We start from the raw sequence: 18,706 nt of genomic DNA on the forward strand, positions 1-18,706 counted from the left end.
AGGAGAGGACTCTTTAAAGTAGAGACACTACATACTGATATACACCTGAACATCAGCAGGAGAGGACTCTTTAAAGTAGAGACACATATATTTCTTGTAAAACATCTGTAAAGTAACCAAAGCTGTCAGAAACATGTTATATGTTAGTAAAAATCATTTGTTTATGAGAGTAGAAGTACAGAGTGTCATGACATTTAAACAGTGCAGTCGTTACATGAGTGCAAATTCTTCAAAACGGTTGCACCCAAAGTGCAAAAGCTTCAGCGTCCTGTGGATGTTTAACTAACCCCAGCGGGAGTCTCTAGCACGTGGCTCACATCAGGTTTCTGCACAACAAGTGTTTCTGTTCCCGACTAAACTTCTTCCCCCTGTGAAACAAACCTGTCAAACTTACCGAGCGGCGTTGAAGCAGAGCAGGTTGATCCATATCTGTTTTTAAAGCCAAAGCAGGAGATAATCTGCTTCCTCTGAGACTCCCACAGTCAGAGAGGAGGGAGTGAAAGCCATCGCACACCCAACACGAGACAATACAACAAGGTGGATGTGCTAAACAGCAGCTTTGTTCTGCTGGTGAGGTCATCCAAGCGCTCCATATATGGACTAAGAGACGCTGCCCTTGTTTGGTCACTGAGGAGGAAGAGGAGGAGGTTCTTCCTCTTTCTCACTTTCATTCAGGGTCAAGGGCATAAAACATGAAGCAAACTACAAAAATACAGACTTTGAACTGGTCAAAGTTGAGATTTCTTGGCTATTTTGCTCACATACCAGCCTTTCAGATGAGTAGAGAACATCCAACATACCAGTGATAGAAGGTAGATAAGTACATTTACTTTCTGAGGTGTTTCGATTGCCTATTCTCTTATAGTTTGGAAGCCAAAAGTGAACATTATGCTCCATTTATTTAATACTTATCCTGTCCTTTCTATATTCTGAATACGTTTGCAAAGGTGTTTGTTTATATATCATTCATAGTCCAATTTATATCGATTTCCCCCCGTAAAATAGGTCAAAACAGTTGTTTATTCATGGTTTATGACTTGATTTTCTGCTTTATGGAGTGTAAGAGAAGAATTATCTTACATCGCCTTTGACTGTAACATGTCAACAAAATCAAACAAGAACTTTGAACCTGGCTTTATCGAATATTTACCTTTTTGTCCTGGAAAATAAGGCAAAATAGCACATATTTTCCAAAACAATGCCTAATTTGCATAATTAAACATAACATTTCAGAAAACTTGTAATACAAAAACATATTGTCTTGATGTGAGATATACACTGGGGAAGTTTCAGGTTGATATCTGCTTGTTATATATTTTACCCTATCCACTATATGCCCTGTTTCCTCTGTTTCCTAAAATGTTTGCTCCAGTTTCGTCCGTCTTGCAGTTAGAAAATAGAAAAGAGGAAACTATGCACGTCAACGGTTATTGTTGTTCAGCAGACAACGGCAGCTTTCTCATTATAATCCTCTTGTATTTCGGGGGAAAAGGATATAAATCGTCCATAGTGGCTGAGTTGTGTGAGGTCATCGCTGCACACTGGTTTGTTTTGCAGAGGATCCCAAATCCCAAATTAGACAAATATGAGCGGAGCGGATCACTGCCTCGAATGCACGGTACCACCAAGAGCTCTTCCTCAGTGAAGTGTTTTGTGGCTAAAAGACGTGCACTTTAGTTTGCTGCCTGGCATTTTGGAAAGGAAATTCTTCCGGATACACGTCTCTATGAACGCTGAAGTTAACGTCCAGTGGCAAGGCTTCTGAAAACGTGAGAATAATTAAAATGACAACATGTTGAGGCCATCTGTTGTAAAAGTTAAAAAGGAGCATAGTGTGAAAATCTATTTATTTATCGAGCTAAAAAAAAAGAATGCATCTACCCACATTTAACTTAAAGGGGACCTATCATGCAAAATGCACTTGTGTACGTCTTTTCTACATGAATATGTGTCCCCGGTGTTCCAGGGGAACTCACCAAGTGTCAGAAAACACAACCCTCTCTATTTTCCTCCATACCCAAATCTCTAAAAAAGGGGCTGCAACGGATCTGATAAAAACTGATCCAGATTTGAACACTGTCCTGACGTCAGGACGGTGGCGCTACGGCTATTGGGCCAACTCCACCAATCAGGAGGAGACAGCCACGGCCATTGCCGTTCGAAAGCGCTGGAGACGCTGTAGTACATATGCCAGGCCTGTAGGTGGTGCTGTTCTCACAGAATCTGCCCTTGCAGAGCAGAGCTAAAAAAAAGTGCAAATTGAGCAAAATGAGGCATGGCTAAATGCATGATCTGTTTGGTATTTTGAAAAGAAAAAAGTATAAATATGCCTTATATAGGTATGGTCCTACACTATATTATTCAAATATAGCATGATAGGTCCACTTTAAAGTCTCACAACTTGACCTCATGGTGGAGCTAATCGCACAATGGAGAGTCACCAAAGGCATCAAGATTCATCCTCTGGGGAGCATGCATGACTTTACAAAATTCCATAGCAATCCATCCTGTAATTGTTTAGATATTTCACTAAAAACACCAAGAAAGATATTATAGTCTAGTTGCCAGTTTAGTGAACCTGGAGATGTTGAGACCCCAAAGGTTTATGATAGAAATGTAGAGTAGAGTCTCCAGAACATAGAAACTGCCGGATGCTAACCTGCATATGATGGGACATTTACACAGTTAGCATAAGTTGTGTTAATTATGTGGACAATAGTTGAAACGTGGATTGGTTGATTTGGACAGTTTTTTAGGATGTTATTGAGAATGTTGAGTCAATTTCTGACATGTTCTGACAAAAAAAATGTCAGTTTTAATCAGAAATTTGCCATATCTGAACTCTCTGTGCGCTGATTTGGAAGAATTTTGGGTCGATTTGGAAGATTTAATGGACTCTGGATCATCTGGATTGGACAGATTTCATATTTATTTGAAGATAGATTGTCCACAGTAGATTGTTCATCTTGTGCTCTCTGTATCCAAGGGTCCCAACACTACTCATGGTAGTCAAAATCAGCCCACAGAGAGTACAGATTTAGACATTTTCTTTACCTGATAATGTCAGAAATGGAAATCACGCCTAACATCACGTCTCACATCATGTCTCAAATCACGTCTCAAATCACGTCTAACATCATAACTCAAATCACGTCTCACATCACGTACAAATCACGTCTCAAATCAGGTCTAACATCACGTCTCAAATCACGTCTCAAGTCACGTCTAACATCACGTCTCAAAAATCACGTCTCACATCACGTCTCAAATCACGTCTAACATCACGTCTCACATCACGTCTCACATCACGTCTCACATCACGTCTCAAATCACGTCTCACATCACGTCTAACATCACGTCTCTTCACACTGGTATATCCACCTCTGATCACATGACACGTCCTCTGCTCTTATTGATGTCTTGTTGTTGTTCTGCTGGTGGTTTGTTTTGTATCTTGTACGGCGTCTATATAAATAAAACCTTTAGTAACTGAGTATTTGTACACTGTAGTATTACTACTTTGACTTCAGAGTACTTCTTCCCCGCTGGATAAACATCTCAAAACAGCACCATGCTACTTTCTAAACTCCACATTAGTAGTTTGATGTAAACCTAACTGTTCAGAGACTCCAGTAACCACAGCCTTTTGGCCTCTTTTGGTGCTTATCTTTGATGCTGACGCTAAACGCCTCCCTCAGGCTTCAGATCCCAGTCAGGATTTATACCATCGTCTGCTTTCAGAAACATGTCAGCTTAATTCTCTGTGATTTCCCAGTGGTGGACCAGTCTGATTCATCGCTGTCAAGGCATTTCCTGTTGACGGTAATCTCTTCGACTGCAATCAGAATATCTTGGTTGAAGGTTTAAGGCTCAGTCTTTGGGGCTCTGGGGCTATAAATAGACCTGCTTTACGCATCAACGAGGTTAAGATGACAAATCCTGAGAGCGAGGGGCTATACTGTATGTTGGGGGAATTACTGAGGATTATCACAAGCCTTTGCAATATCATAATCACAGAGGTGTTACAAGGAGACGTACCTTTACTTTACACGTCTCCTATTATACTATTTCATGAAGGATTCTCTCTGAAACAGTTTGGAGCTCAAACTCTTTCTCTCTCAGGTTTACCACAAGGTGACTTCCTTTTGATTTCCTGCTTCTTCACACATGCTCTCTCCAGTACAGGTTAGCTCTGAGTGTTAGCATGCTAATGTAAACACAGACCATATTCCAGAACACGTCTCATTGTTTCTGACAGCAACGTTTCTGATTGGCCCGTGGGTGTAAAGCCCGCCCACATTTTAGTAATGTCGTCATGACGCAGCAAATCTGGATCAGCTCCGTTGTTCCCCGTTTTTAGAGATGTGGGTACGGAGGAGAAGAGAGAGGGGTTTATTTTCGGACACTTTGAGAGTCTCCTGACACACCGGGGACACACCGGGGACACACCGGGGACACACCGGGGACACACGGGGACACACCGGGGACACACCGGGACACAACACCGGGGACACACCGGGGACACACCGGGGACACACCGGGGACACACCGGGACACACCGGGGACACACCGGGACACACGGGGGACACACGGGGGACACACGGGGGACACACGGGGGACACACGGGGGACACACGGGGGACACATGGTGATGTAGAAAAGACATCATAAAGTGCATTTTGCATGATAGGAGACCTTTAAGCGCCGCCTGAAGATCACGTTTTTTGCTTTGAGTGAAATATCTAAAAAACCACAGCCTTGAAAAAGCACAGAAATGCATTCTCTGAATCTCTGGTGATCCTCGTATATAACACACATCGTGCAGTTTTTAGTTTCCCAGGACAGGGTGGTGTGCAAACAGAGCGCCTCGTTGTGATTTCTGCTGGGAAGGCCATCATGCGGGATGCTTTCATCATGACATCACCTGCAGAGAATCTGAGCGCAGCCTGAAGGACTGTGTTATCAGAGCGGAGATAAAGAACATTAAAGCATCAACAACTACTCCAATACTCACGTACAACTTAGAGGTACTTGTACTTTGAGTATTTCCATGTTATGCTACTGTGTACTTCTACTCCACTACAGTTCAGAGGTATATGGTGTACTTTTACTCCACTACATGTACCTTTAGTTACTTTACAGATGTGGATGAATGATGTGAAATATAATCAAGTGTTAAATCAGACTTTAGTTCCACCTGGAGTAAATTCACAAGCTACCCTGCAGTATACAAGACCTGAGTACTTCTACTTTTACTCAAGTACAAGATCTGAGTACTTCTACTTTTACTCAAGTACAAGATCTGAGTACTTCTACTTTTACTCAAGTACAAGATCTGAGTACTTCTACTTTGACTCAAGTACAAGATCTGAGTACTTCTACTTTTACTCAAGTACAAGATCTGAGTACTTCTACTTTTACTCAAGTACCAGATCTGAGTACTTCTACTTTTACTCAAGTACAAGATCTGAGTACTTCTACTTTTACTCAAGTACAAGATCTGAGTACTTCTACTTTTACTCAAGTACAAGATCTGAGTACTTCTACTTTTACTCAAGTACAAGATCTGAGTACTTCTACTTTGACTCAAGTACAAGATCTGAGTACTTCTACTTTGACTCAAGTACAAGATCTGAGTACTTCTACTTTTACTCAAGTACAAGATCTGAGTACTTCTACTTTTACTCAAGTACAAGCTCTGAGTACTTCTTCTTTTACTCAAGTACAAGCTCTGAGTACTTCTTCTTTTACTAAAGTACAAGCTCTGAGTACTTCTACATGTTATAAAACATATCATATTATTCTGAAATGGACCAATCTGCAAAATGAGTATGTTTTTCATTACGTGGAAACTGACAGATATTAAAAGCCGATGCGTCAGGACTCTCTGTTCAGGGTGATTCTCTGCTATGTGTATTGATCACCTCTCCCTCTCGTGCTCCAGCAGGTTGAAGTATATTAATGTATTGATGTGTATTGATCACCTCTCCCTCTCGTGCTCCAGCAGGTTGGTGAAGTCGTCGCTCTTGCTCATGAAGTCGCTGTGTTTCAGTTTCTCGTTGTCCAGGTCTGTCACGGTGCGTCGGTGACACTTCTCTGCCATCAGGAGCTGCTCCAACATCCTCCGATACGTCTCCCTCTGTTTGTCCTCCAGACGCTCCAGCTGAGGGACGCACACTCATTATTAACACACACACTCATTATTAACACACACACTCATTATTAACACACACACTCATTATTAACACACACACTCATTATTAACACACACACTCATTATTAACACACACATCCAGAGATGGCAAAAGTACACACACCCTTTACTCAAGTAGAAGTACAGATACTCGTGTTTAAAAATGCTCTGGTGAAAGTAGAAGTACTGACTAAACTTCTTTACTCAAGTCAAAGTAAAGAGGGCTTTGAAATGTACTTCAGTAGAAAGTACCCATAACTAGCAGCTGTTTTAAAGAGTACCTGACCTCCCTTTATATTAATAGAACAATAATGTCATTGTTAGCTAATGAATGTTTCCATGCTGAACAACGGCAACATGACAACGTTTTCATTGGTCCCTCTTCTTTAGAGAAGACCAGGAAATGATGGATACACGGATCGTGTTCAAATCAATAGGCACGCAATGACTCTAAAGAATAATGATCACGCCACCAAACACACATTCAAACTAAAGGAACCAGCCTGTTTGGGAAATGTAAGAAGTAGAAAGTACAGGTATTTGGGTTCAACATGTAAGAAGTAGAAAGTACAGGTATTTGTGTTCAACATGTAAGAAGTAGAAAGTACAGGTATTTGAGTTCAACATGTAAGAAGTAGAAAGTACAGGTATTTGTGTTCAACATGTAAGAAGTAGAAAGTACAGGTATTTGAGTTCAACATGTAAGAAGTAGAAAGTACAGGTATTTGTGTTCAACATGTAAGAAGTAGAAAGTACAGGTATTTGAGTTCAACATGTAAGAAGTAGAAAGTACAGGTATTTGTGTTCAACATGTAAGAAGTAGAAAGTACAGGTATTTGTGTTCAACATGTAAGAAGTAGAAAGTACAGGTATTTGTGTTCAACATGTAAGAAGTAGAAAGTACAGGTATTTGTGTTCAACATGTAAGAAGTAGAAAGTACAGGTATTTGTGTTCAACATGTAAGAAGTAGAAAGTACAGGTATTTGTGTTCAACATGTAAGAAGTAGAAAGTACAGGTATTTGTGTTCAACATGTAAGAAGTAGAAAGTACAGGTATTTGTGTTCAACATGAAAGAAGTAGAAAGTACAGGTATTTGTGTTCAAAATGTAAGAAGTAGAAAGTACAGGTATTTGTGTTCAACATGTAAGAAGTAGAAAGTACAGGTATTTGTGTTCAACATGTAAGAAGTAGAAAGTACAGGTATTTGGGTTCAAAATGTAAGAAGTAGAAAGTACAGGTATTTGTGTTCAACATGTAAGAAGTAGAAAGTACAGGTATTTGGGTTCAACATGTAAGAAGTAGAAAGTACAGGTATTTGGGTTCAAAATGTAAGAAGTAGAAAGTACAGGTATTTGGGTTCAACATGTAAGAAGCAGAAAGTACAGGTATTTGGGTTCAAAAAGTCTTCAGAAAAATAAGTAGTGGAGTAAAGTACAGATACCAGAAAAATGTACTTACGTACGAAGTATTTGTACTACACTACTTCACACCTCTGACATATTGTACATGCCAACAAAGTGCAAAATATATATATCCTCTCTCACCTCGACCATGGGTTTCTCGTAGACGTCGTCGGTGTGTTTGTCTCTGAGAGCTGCGTCTCTCTGCAGAGCCTGAAGAGGTTTAGTCGGGACGGCTGAGGCGTAAAGAGCCTCCAGAACCTCGGGTTTAGATCTTTCTGCCTGAAGAAGAGAGATGATGTCCTCTCTGGCCTGAGGACACAAACAAACACAGAGATATTAAGGCTTTTTCATTCAAACAGGACATATAATACTCATCTTCAGGTGTATATCGTGTGTAGTGTCTCTACTTTAAAGAGTCCTCTCCTGCTGATGTTCAGGTGTATATCAGTATGTAGTGTCTCTACTTTAAAGAGTCCTCTCCTGCTGATGTTCAGGTGTATATCAGTATGTAGTGTCTCTACTTTAAAGAGTCCTCTCCTGCTGATGTTCAGGTGTATATCAGTATGTAGTGTCTCTACTTTAAAGAGTCCTCTCCTGCTGATGTTCAGGTGTATATCAGTATGTAGTGTCTCTACTTTAAAGAGTCCTCTCCTGCTGATGTTCAGGTGTATATCAGTATGTAGTGTCTCTACTTTAAAGAGTCCTCTCCTGCTGATGTTCAGGTGTATATCAGTATGTAGTGTCTCTACTTTAAAGAGTCCTCTCCTGCTAATGTTCAGGTGTATATCAGTATGTAGTGTCTCTACTTTAAAGAGTCCTCTCCTGCTGATGTTCAGGTGTATATCAGTATGTAGTGTCTCTACTTTAAAGAGTCCTCTCCTGCTGATGTTCAGGTGTATATCAGTATGTAGTGTCTCTACTTTAAAGAGTCCTCTCCTGCTGATGTTCAGGTGTATATCAGTATGTAGTGTCTCTACTTTAAAGAGTCCTCTCCTGCTGATGTTCAGGTGTATATCAGTATGTAGTGTCTCTACTTTAAAGAGTCCTCTCCTGCTGATGTTCAGGTGTATATCAGTATGTAGTGTCTCTACTTTAAAGAGTCCTCTCCTGCTGATGTTCAGGTGTATATCAGTATGTAGTGTCTCTACTTTAAAGAGTCCTCTCCTGCTAATGTTCAGGTGTATATCAGTATGTAGTGTCTCTACTTTAAAGAGTCCTCTCCTGCTGATGTTCAGGTGTATATCAGTATGTAGTGTCTCTACTTTAAAGAGTCCTCTCCTGCTGATGTTCAGGTGTATATCAGTATGTAGTGTCTCTACTTTAAAGAGTCCTCTCCTGCTGATGTTCAGGAGTATATCAGTATGTAGTGTCTCTACTTTAAAGAGTCCTCTCCTGCTGATGTTCAGGTGTATATCAGTATGTAGTGTCTCTACTTTAAAGAGTCCTCTCCTGCTGATGTTCAGGTGTATATCAGTATGTAGTGTCTCTACTTTAAAGAGTCCTCCTGCTGATGTTCAGGAGTATATCAGTATGTAGTGTCTCTACTTTAAAGAGTCCTCTCCTGCTGATGTTCAGGTGTATATCAGTATGTAGTGTCTCTACTTTAAAGAGTCCTCTCCTGCTGATGTTCAGGTGTATATCAGTATTTAGTGTCTCTACTTTAAAGAGTCTTCTCCTGCTGATGTTCAGATGTATATCAGTATGTAGTGTCTCTACTTTAAAGAGTCCTCTCCTGCTGATGTTCAGGAGTATATCAGTATGTAGTGTCTCTACTTTAAAGAGTCCTCTCCTGCTGATGTTCAGATGTATATCAGTATGTAGTGTCTCTACTTTAAAGAGTCCTCTCCTGCTGATGTTCAGGTGTATATCAGTATGTAGTGTCTCTACTTTAAAGAGTCCTCTCCTGCTGATGTTCAGGAGTATATCAGTATGTAGTGTCTCTACTTTAAAGAGTCCTCTCCTGCTGATGTTCAGGTGTATATCAGTATGTAGTGTCTCTACTTTAAAGAGTCCTCTCCTGCTGATGTTCAGGTGTATATCAGTATGTAGTGTCTCTACTTTAAAGAGTCCTCTCCTGCTGATGTTCAGGTGTATATCAGTATGTAGTGTCTCTACTTTAAAGAGTCCTCTCCTGCTGATGTTCAGGTGTATATCAGTATGTATAGTCTCTACTTTAAAGAGTCCTCTCCTGCTGATGTTCAGGTGTATATCAGTATGTAGTGTCTCTACTTTAAAGAGTCCTCTCCTGCTGATGTTCAGGTGTATATCAGTATGTAGTGTCTCTACTTTAAAGAGTCCTCTCCTGCTGATGTTCAGGTGTATATCAGTATGTATAGTCTCTACTTTAAAGAGTCCTCTCCTGCTGATGTTCAGGTGTATATCAGTATGTAGTGTCTCTACTTTAAAGAGTCCTCTCCTGCTGATGTTCAGGTGTATATCAGTATGTATAGTCTCTACTTTAAAGAGTCCTCTCCTCCTGTACAATGTGTTGGAGCGTTAGCCAATAGGAGAGTGAGTGTTCCGTGATGATGTCACTATGTTCCAGAAATATACAAAGGAGTCCAATGGAGGTGTTTCAGTCATATTATATTATTTAAAAAAAAGGACCTGCATAAAAAGTCTGGTTATCTAAGACATAATAATACAAAGACAAGATATCTAAGATAAATTACACACACACAAAATATGACCCTAAATTGAATCCCTATGAATTGCCGGAGATATTTATTTATTTCATATTTGCACAATGATTCTCTGACATCAGCCGATTGCTCAGTAAATGCTAACATGACCTGAATGTGAACTGATCAAAAATGACCTCATCGACTCCTTTCAGGTTTGCACCAGCAGAGGGAGCCGCTTCCTTCAATTTCAACTACAAACATGTCTCTTTTCACAACAAGCCTCACAAAGACTTTAGATAAACACATCTACTCAATAACTGTGTGCAAAAACTTTGGATTCTCTGCTTTAATCTGACGAACGTAGGCAGTGATATCATGTTAATTTATTCATATGAAGACAATGTTTGGGGTGAAAACATGCACCAAGAAAATCATTTATACATATCTGAGACCTGGAATATATTGATGAAATACAGTATTATAGGGGACCTTTACATTCTGTAATTACATAGTGATGAAAATGACCATACAGTCCGTTTTTAGCATTTTCATTTGAAAGCCGTCATGTGTAACAAAGCAGCCCTTCCTGTTGCTTTGTATTGTGTTATTCTCCGTCCCATCACTAATGGAAAATATTCATCCGGCCCTAACAGATGCATCAGGGTGGAAACAAAGGGAGAGGCAGCAGCATCCTGTCTCTGAGAGGACGTTATAGATGTTCCTCCATCAGACAATCATTACCAGCAGCAGCTTACACACAAGCACGCCACGGGACCCTGACCAAGCGTCGCTCCTGGACGTTTAGGGAGTGAGAGTGTGTTGGAAGGCGGCTAATGGGCTATAAAGGAACTACAGCACGGTCACATGACTTCACGTCACCACCGCTAAGCTAAAGGTGGCTAATGTTGGGCTATAAAGGAACTACAGCACGGTCACATGACTTCACGTCACCACCGCTAAGCTAAAGGAGGCTAATGTTGGGCTATAAAGGAACTACAGCACGGTCACATGACTTCACGTCACCACCGCTAAGCTGAAGGCGACTAATGTTGGGCTATAAAGGAACTACAGCACGGTCACATGACTTCACGTCACCACCGCTAAGCTAAAGGAGGCTAATGTTGGGCTATAAAGGAACTACAGCACGGTCACATGACTTCACATCACCACCGCTAAGCTAAAGGTGGCTAATGTTGGGCTATAAAGGAACTACAGCACGGTCACATGACTTCACGTCACCACCGCTAAGCTAAAGGTGGCTAATGTTGGGCTATAAAGGAACTACAGCACGGTCACATGACTTCACGTCACCACCGCTAAGCTAAAGGAAGCTAATGTTGGGCTATAAAGGAACTACAGCACGGTCACATGACTTCACGTCACCACCGCTAAGCTAAAGGAGGCTAATGTTTGGCTATAAAGGAACTACAGCACGGTCACATGACTTCACGTCACCACCGCTAAGCTAAAGGTGGCTAATGTTGGGCTATCAAGGAACTACAGCACGGTCACATGACTTCACGTCACCACCGCTAAGCTAAAGGTGGCTAATGTTGGGCTATCAAGGAACTACTGCACGGTCACATGACTTCACGTCACCACCGCTAAGCTAAAGGTGGCTAATGTTGGGCTATCAAGGAACTACAGCACGGTCACATGACTTCACGTCACCACCGCTAAGCTAAAGGTGGCTAATGTTGGGCTATAAAGGAACTACAGCACGGTCACATGACTTCACGTCACCACCGCTAAGCTAAAGGTGGCTAATGTTGGGCTATAAAGGAACTACAGCACGGGTCACATGACTTCACGTCACTACCGCTAAGCTAAAGGTGGCTAATGTTGGGCTATAAAGGAACTACAGCACGGTCACATGACTTCACGTCACCACCGCTAAGCTAAAGGTGGCTAATGTTGGGCTATAAAGGAACTACAGCACGGTCACATGACTTCACGTCACCACCACTAATCTAAAGGTGGCTAATGTTGGGCTATAAAGGAACTACAGCACGGTCACATGACTTCACGTCACCACCGCTAAGCTAAAGGCGGCTAATGTTGGGCTATAAAGGAACTACAGCACGGTCACATGACTTCACGTCACCACCGCTAAGCTAAAGTTGGCTAATGTTGGGCTATAAAGGAACTACAGCACGGTCACATGACTTCACGTCACCATCGCTAAGCTAAAGGTGGCTAATGTTGGGCTATAAAGGAACAACAGCACGGTCACATGACTTCACGTCACCACCGCTAAGCTAAAGGTGGCTAATGTTGGGCTATAAAGAAACTACAGCACGGTCACATGACTTCACGTCACCACCGCTAAGCTAAAGGTGGCTAATGTTGGGCTATGAAGGAACTACAGCACGGTCACATGACTTCACGTCACCACCGCTAAGCTAACGGCTGATTCCTACCTGAACTTCTCCCTCCATGATTCCCAGCAGGTGCAGTAACTCAGACTTCGACAGATCTCGAGCTGCCTTCTTGCTCTCTGCAGGTTTCTGAGGTTTCTGGACCTTCATCTTCCTCTTCGTGAGCTCTGGTGTGTTTTCCTCTTCCTCTTTGATGCAGACCTTCGTGGTCTGGATGTGTCCGTCATCTGGACCCTCCATGGTGCAGGTCCTGGAGCGCATTGTCTACCTGTTTAAATAGAGTAGAGGTCAATAAATGAAACAGGGATAAAAGAAAAGCCAATATTTTAAAAAGGGCAGCTGTATTTTTACACCAGGCTGATACTAGTTTTAGTGAATTTCAGGAAACTAACTGTTGGAAATGGCATGTCATTTAACACTCCAGTGATCTCTAACTAATATTTTCTTTGCTGAAAACCAACAATCCTCATTATACTATATGTTTAAACATTATCGTTAGGTCAAGTCTGAAATATTTCAATAACAACAAGGACAAACGTTTAAGCCAAGAAACAAGGGAACAGATATTTAACATCACAATCTCTGAAGACAATATGATTAAGACCCTTTTCAGCACATTTTCATTATCCTTCTCACAATATCCATATCTCCAATTATGCTTGATTTTCCAGTAACAAATCCCAAAAATGCAGCTCAAATGCACCACAAAAGCAAATTAGTAAAGGATGATAGCATGACAAGAAACCATGATGGATTAGCTTAACTAACACAGTTTTAACCTCTGCAAGTTGGATTGTATTCCCCACTGAAATGGTAAGTAGTAAGTTGTAGAAGCTAATTATTAAACATTATGAAATACACCAGGTTGATACTAGTTTTTGTGAATTTCAGGAAACTAACTGTTGGAAATGGCATGTCATTGAACACTCCAGTGATCTCCAACTAACATTTTTTTATTCTGAAATCCAACAATCCTCATTTTACGATATGATAAACCTTATTGTTTGGTCAAGTCTGAAATATGTCTTGCATCAGAGCTGCTCCATGTGCAATAACACGGCACAAGGGAACAGATATTTAACATAACAATCTCTGAAGACAATATGTTTAAAACCCTTTTCAGCACATTTGATCTTCCTTATCCTTCTCACAATGTCCATAACTCCAACTATGCTTGATTTTCCAGTAACAAATCCCCCAAAATGCAGCTCAAATGCACCACAAATTAGCAAGTGATGATAGCATGACAAGAAACCATGATGGATTAGCTTAACTAACACAATTGTAACCTCTGCAAGTTGGATTTCATTCCCTACTGAAATGGTAAGTGGTAGAAGCCAAACTAATTATGATAACATTGTGAAATATTGACATGGAGTTCCAGACAAACGGACTCGTTTTTGGATCTGAATGAAGCCAAGGTTCTGGATGAAAACAGACCGTGAGTCAACCAGAGAGAATCCTGGCAGCGATGCGGTAGCAACCTAAGCTTGTTATTAATAGTTGTTTCAGGGGAGAAGCCAAGATTTCCCACGCGTCAAAACCACAGGACTTTTTTCATTCTGACGGTGAGAACTGGAGAACTGGGAGAGAAACTAAAAGAGCTGGAGGGCAAAAAGTGAAGCCAAGAAGCAGTAGTTGCAGGATAGGGCTACAGAGTTGGAATAAGTCAATCTATCATGAATGAATGCATCTGTCATCATGTGAAGTGAGACTGTATAATCGTATGTACTGCTCATGAGCTCAGGTACACATTACAGCAACTAGGAGGTGGTAATAAGCTTGGAGAGAATCTGCAGATAACGTTAAAAGTTGTGCTTTTCTTTTAAGCTCCAGTCTTTCCCGAAGCTTTCTATACCTCCTAGAACAAGTTTTATACTAAGGAGTAATACATGTTAAGTTAAAACATGAGTTATTCCTTGTTTCAATGTTAAAAAAAATATTTTTGCACAAGCCAAGTTCCCAATAAATATGTTGAGCTCCTGTTCAGAAGATTCAATAGAAGTTTAATATCATGTTTAATTGAAGGATTTTGAAATATCTGATGTCAGAAAATACAAAACCTACTGCAGAACCTGAAATGACTTTCATCGTTTGTTGAAAAAACAATAAAAGCTTACATTCTGCAACTGAGGGTAAACAGTGAGTATAAAGTCTATAAATTCAGACGCTGGTTGCCAAGTGTTACATGAAATTGTTTTTTCAGGTGGAGATTGAACCGACATGCCATCACGGTGTCGTATAAACTCCTGTTTAAAGCAAACTGATCTGTGCAAACAGTTCACCAACTCTGATTCATGGAGTCATTTCACACAGTGACCTTATCAGAGTTTAACCATCAGGAGGAACAGTCGAGCGCTGACGACAGATTCCACTTTCAGACTCGACCGTCACTACAAAAGTCCTCTTGACCTGCAGCTAAAAGTATGTGAACATCGTGTGCTATTGGTCAACGACTTACACATGTTATCAAGCGACTAAATGGCCGTTATCATCTGTCATCTTGACCCCAGATATTTCAGACTTACTCTACCTCCTAATTGGCTGTTTGCCACTGCAAGAGGTTACTTTTTTTTTTTAAGGCAACGACCAGGCTTGGAATTTCGTTATTTGAGAGGCAAGGCCATTTGGCCTTTGGTGTCACACATTTTTTTAGGGCACAAAGGCCACATGCCAGGGCACAAAGGCCATTGAGGAGCTTACAAATAAATAACTTCACTTTCTGATAAGAAAAACACACGAATGACATGGAAAACAAATCACTTTTTTAACATCAATAATGTCAAACATTATAATAATAGGCCTATGCCTCCTTAGTATTACCGTATTTAAAATGAAATACTCTACTTTGAATAATTAGTGTTTGGTATGTTTTCTATCTACTACTTCTCCCATTCACAAATCCGAAATCAAATCTAAAATTCTATTAATATGTAACAAATATATTCCATTTCAGAGCAGAAGAAACAGCCTTCAAGGGTCAAACTCTGCACACACATCATTCAGCGGTGCACAGTGAAGCTCCAACATTCAACTGTATGAACAAGCAATACTTTGAAATGCAAAAGTCTGTGTGTGTGTGTGTGTGTGTGTGTGTACGAGAGTCTCTTTAATCAATTTGTTCAACTCGAGCGTCAAATTCGCGTGACACGTTCTCGCGATAGCCAATCAGCAGTGAGGATCTCAGCCACTGACGTTGAATCAGAAAAGCAAAACATCAGCCGTTAGCTGTTAGCACTCAGAGCTCACAGCTCCTCATATCTGTTCAGAAACTGGACAAAAGTTAAACATGTACAAAACACAGACTGTCTGTGTCATGGCGAATACAGTCGCTGCTTTATTTCTGTCTGTAGGCCGTTGTTGTGAGTGTGGACGGTCGGAGCATATACTGCGTTAGCTTAGCCTGATTGATCCGATCTCCATTCAGAAAACACGCATTTTAAAAGGTTTTTCGCCTGCCGTCTTGTCTGCAGACTTGTCAAAGCATTAATTCATGGTTTTTACTAACCGGTATCAGTATGTTGTTACTTCGGCATCATTTTGAAACGTGTATTACAATTAAATCACGGTAAAATATGTTCATTTTGTTGTAGTTGGTTTCTACCACAGTATTTACATGGATATAAGCCCCGCCCCCTCTCCAGCGCATCCTGTTTGAATGACAGGAGTAAACACAGCTGACAGCCGCGGTGAAACACATCGCGTCCGTTGTGAACGCAGCATAATGCAGTTCAGAGACCAGACCACTGCTCTGATGCTTTTAAAGCAACTTCGAGATGTTAACAGTGTGAGGGGCACAAAGGCCATGGTGGCTGTAGGACGTACAATTATTTGTGGGGCATAACGGCCAGACCGAGGGGCAGACGACGGCCATGGCCGTCATGGCGGCCGCCGTGAAATTCCAACCCTGGCGACGACCTCTAGTGGCCGTATTTATTATGACGGGGTGAAGTTTGTTGACGAAGTAAAACCAAAAGTCATCACGTTTACACACTTAATTTATGTACATATGTAACACACTTAACTTAGGTAACACGCTTAACTTACATACACATGAAACACACTTAACTTACGTACATATGTTGTCTTGTGACCATGGTGTGGATTTATAGTCTACCGTTAGCTTAATACTCAGGCGTTTGCATTAAGGCTTGAAAAATCCTCAAAGTTGCGCTAATGTCCAGGGTTGGCCTACAAAAATATGATATTGTTTCAGCTCTTTACTTAATATCAGTAATGCTAACACATGGCTGCATTAGCATGACTCAGCAGTGACTTACAGCATTGCTAACAGCGTACGTTAGCATGTTTACATACAACACTTTTATAGCATCATATTGGAGATTATAACACCAACTCTGGCCCAGTTAACGGTCCCTTCCTCTAACAGTTAATCATCCGTTCTACAGCCCACTTCACTTAAATATCCCATCTGTCCTTGGCCTCTATTTGTGAGCTGGACGCAGCTGTTTGTTTGGTGAAATTTAAAAGGGGTATTTTTAGGGTGTCCCCACTTGTGTGCGTCCAACAAGGGGGGAAACTCCAGGGATATCACTTTATGGTCCTTCAGCAATCCCACAGATGCCTGAACCTCCATTTACCCTCACAGCTGAAGCCCTCTCACTCCTGAACAACACGTCTTGTTGTCAACAAACAACGAGACGTGTGTTTATCACGTTAGCTCGACTGTTGCTAGCTGAACAAAGGTCACGTTCGGTCAACTATCAGAGAAAAGCACCAGAGCAGGAACTAATACATCCACCGGGTCACGTTCCTGTCTAGCCAGTGTTGGAAAGTAACCAAGTACATTTAGCAGAGGTGGTAGAAGTACTCAGATCTGGTACTTTAGTAAAAGTAGAAGTACTCAGATCTTGTACTTGAGTAAAAGTAGAAGTACTCAGATCTGGTACTTTAGTAAAAGTAGAAGTACTCAGATCTTGTACTTGAGTAAAAGTAGAAGTACTCAGATCTTGTACTTGAGTAAAAGTAGAAGTACTCAGGTCTTGTACTTGAGTAAAAGTAGAAGTACCAGAGTGTAGGAATACTCTGTTTCAGTAAAAGTCCTGCATTCAAAATGTTCCTCAAGTGAAAGTATAAAAGTATTCTCATCAAAATATAGTGAAAGTAGAGACAGTAAAAGTAGTCATTGTGCAGATTGGTCCATTTCAGAATAATATATATGATATGTTTTATAATGATTGATCATGAAAGTGTTCTCAAAGCTGGTAAAGGTGCAGCTAGTTTGAATGACTTTGTATACTGCAGGGTAGCTTGTGGATTTACTCCAGGTGGAACTAAAGTCTGATTTAACACTTGATTATATTTCACATCATTCATCCACATCTGTAAAGTAACTAAAGGGATTAAATACATGTAGTGGAGTAAAGTACACATCTAACACAAGATGGATTCACTCTCTGTTTGAAGAAGAGTTGGCATCGGTCCAGATTCACCAGCTAAACTATATTTCTTCAAACTTCATGCTTTTCATGGGCCATGATTTAGGCGTGTAGACTGAAAAAGGACTCTATAAGGGAAGGATCAGCTGGTGAGGTTTAAAGAGTTCTTCCTGTCACAGTAACTCATTATAAAGTGATGTAGTCAGTCATCTGTGCTGCAGGTTTAAATTCCTCCAAAGCAGGAGGCCGTTAACTGATGAAGAACAACTTTAAAAGCAGAGCCAAAACAAATATACTCCTGTCATTAATCCACTGTTTACTATCGAGTCAACTGGGTCTAAGAGCTGTATTCAAAGTTTATTTTATTATTCCTAAAATGCATCAAAGTCCCATGTTCTCTTCAGACGACAGATCACACTCACTGCTGTTTAAACCACACGGTAACATTTGAAAGGTTTCTGGAAAATGAAGTAAATGCAGAAGTGCCACCAACTGCAGTTCCTTAAATGGCCACTTGAGGCTGGAACTAAAAGAGTACATTTTAATTTTAGTGTCAGAATGTTCTGGAGATATGTGACTTGTGTTAAAAATGGGCCAAATATAAACATTGGTGACTGAGGGAGGAACTAACCGCTCATTGAGCTCAGGAGTTAATAGACTCACGCTTGGATTGAGCCTCCTAAAGACTGGCGAATCTAACGTGACACA

At 40.8% G+C, this 18,706-nt stretch overlaps 1 protein-coding gene across 3 annotated transcripts in view; it reads right to left on the bottom strand.

Moving 5' to 3' along the window:
- LOC117486384 (filamin-A-interacting protein 1) overlaps positions 1-18,706 on the bottom strand; it is a 41,849-nt gene that overhangs the window by 8,494 nt on the left and 14,649 nt on the right. For 2 of the 3 annotated variants that reach the window (XM_034134806.1, XM_034134805.1), the window contains exons 2-4: positions 12,642-12,867; positions 7,739-7,906; positions 5,984-6,162 (exon numbers count right to left, since the gene is read on the bottom strand). In XM_034134806.1, coding sequence (XP_033990697.1) covers positions 5,984-6,162; positions 7,739-7,906; positions 12,642-12,860 — 566 coding nt within the window. In that variant the 5' untranslated portion in view covers positions 12,861-12,867. Of the gene's footprint in view, positions 1-394; positions 576-5,983; positions 6,163-7,738; positions 7,907-12,641; positions 12,868-18,706 lie in introns of those variants that run through there. The other variant, XM_034134807.1, reaches the window with a different exon arrangement.

The sequence above is a fragment of the Trematomus bernacchii genome, unplaced genomic scaffold (assembly GCF_902827165.1).
Source record: "Trematomus bernacchii unplaced genomic scaffold, fTreBer1.1, whole genome shotgun sequence".
NCBI lineage: Eukaryota > Metazoa > Chordata > Actinopteri > Perciformes > Nototheniidae > Trematomus > Trematomus bernacchii.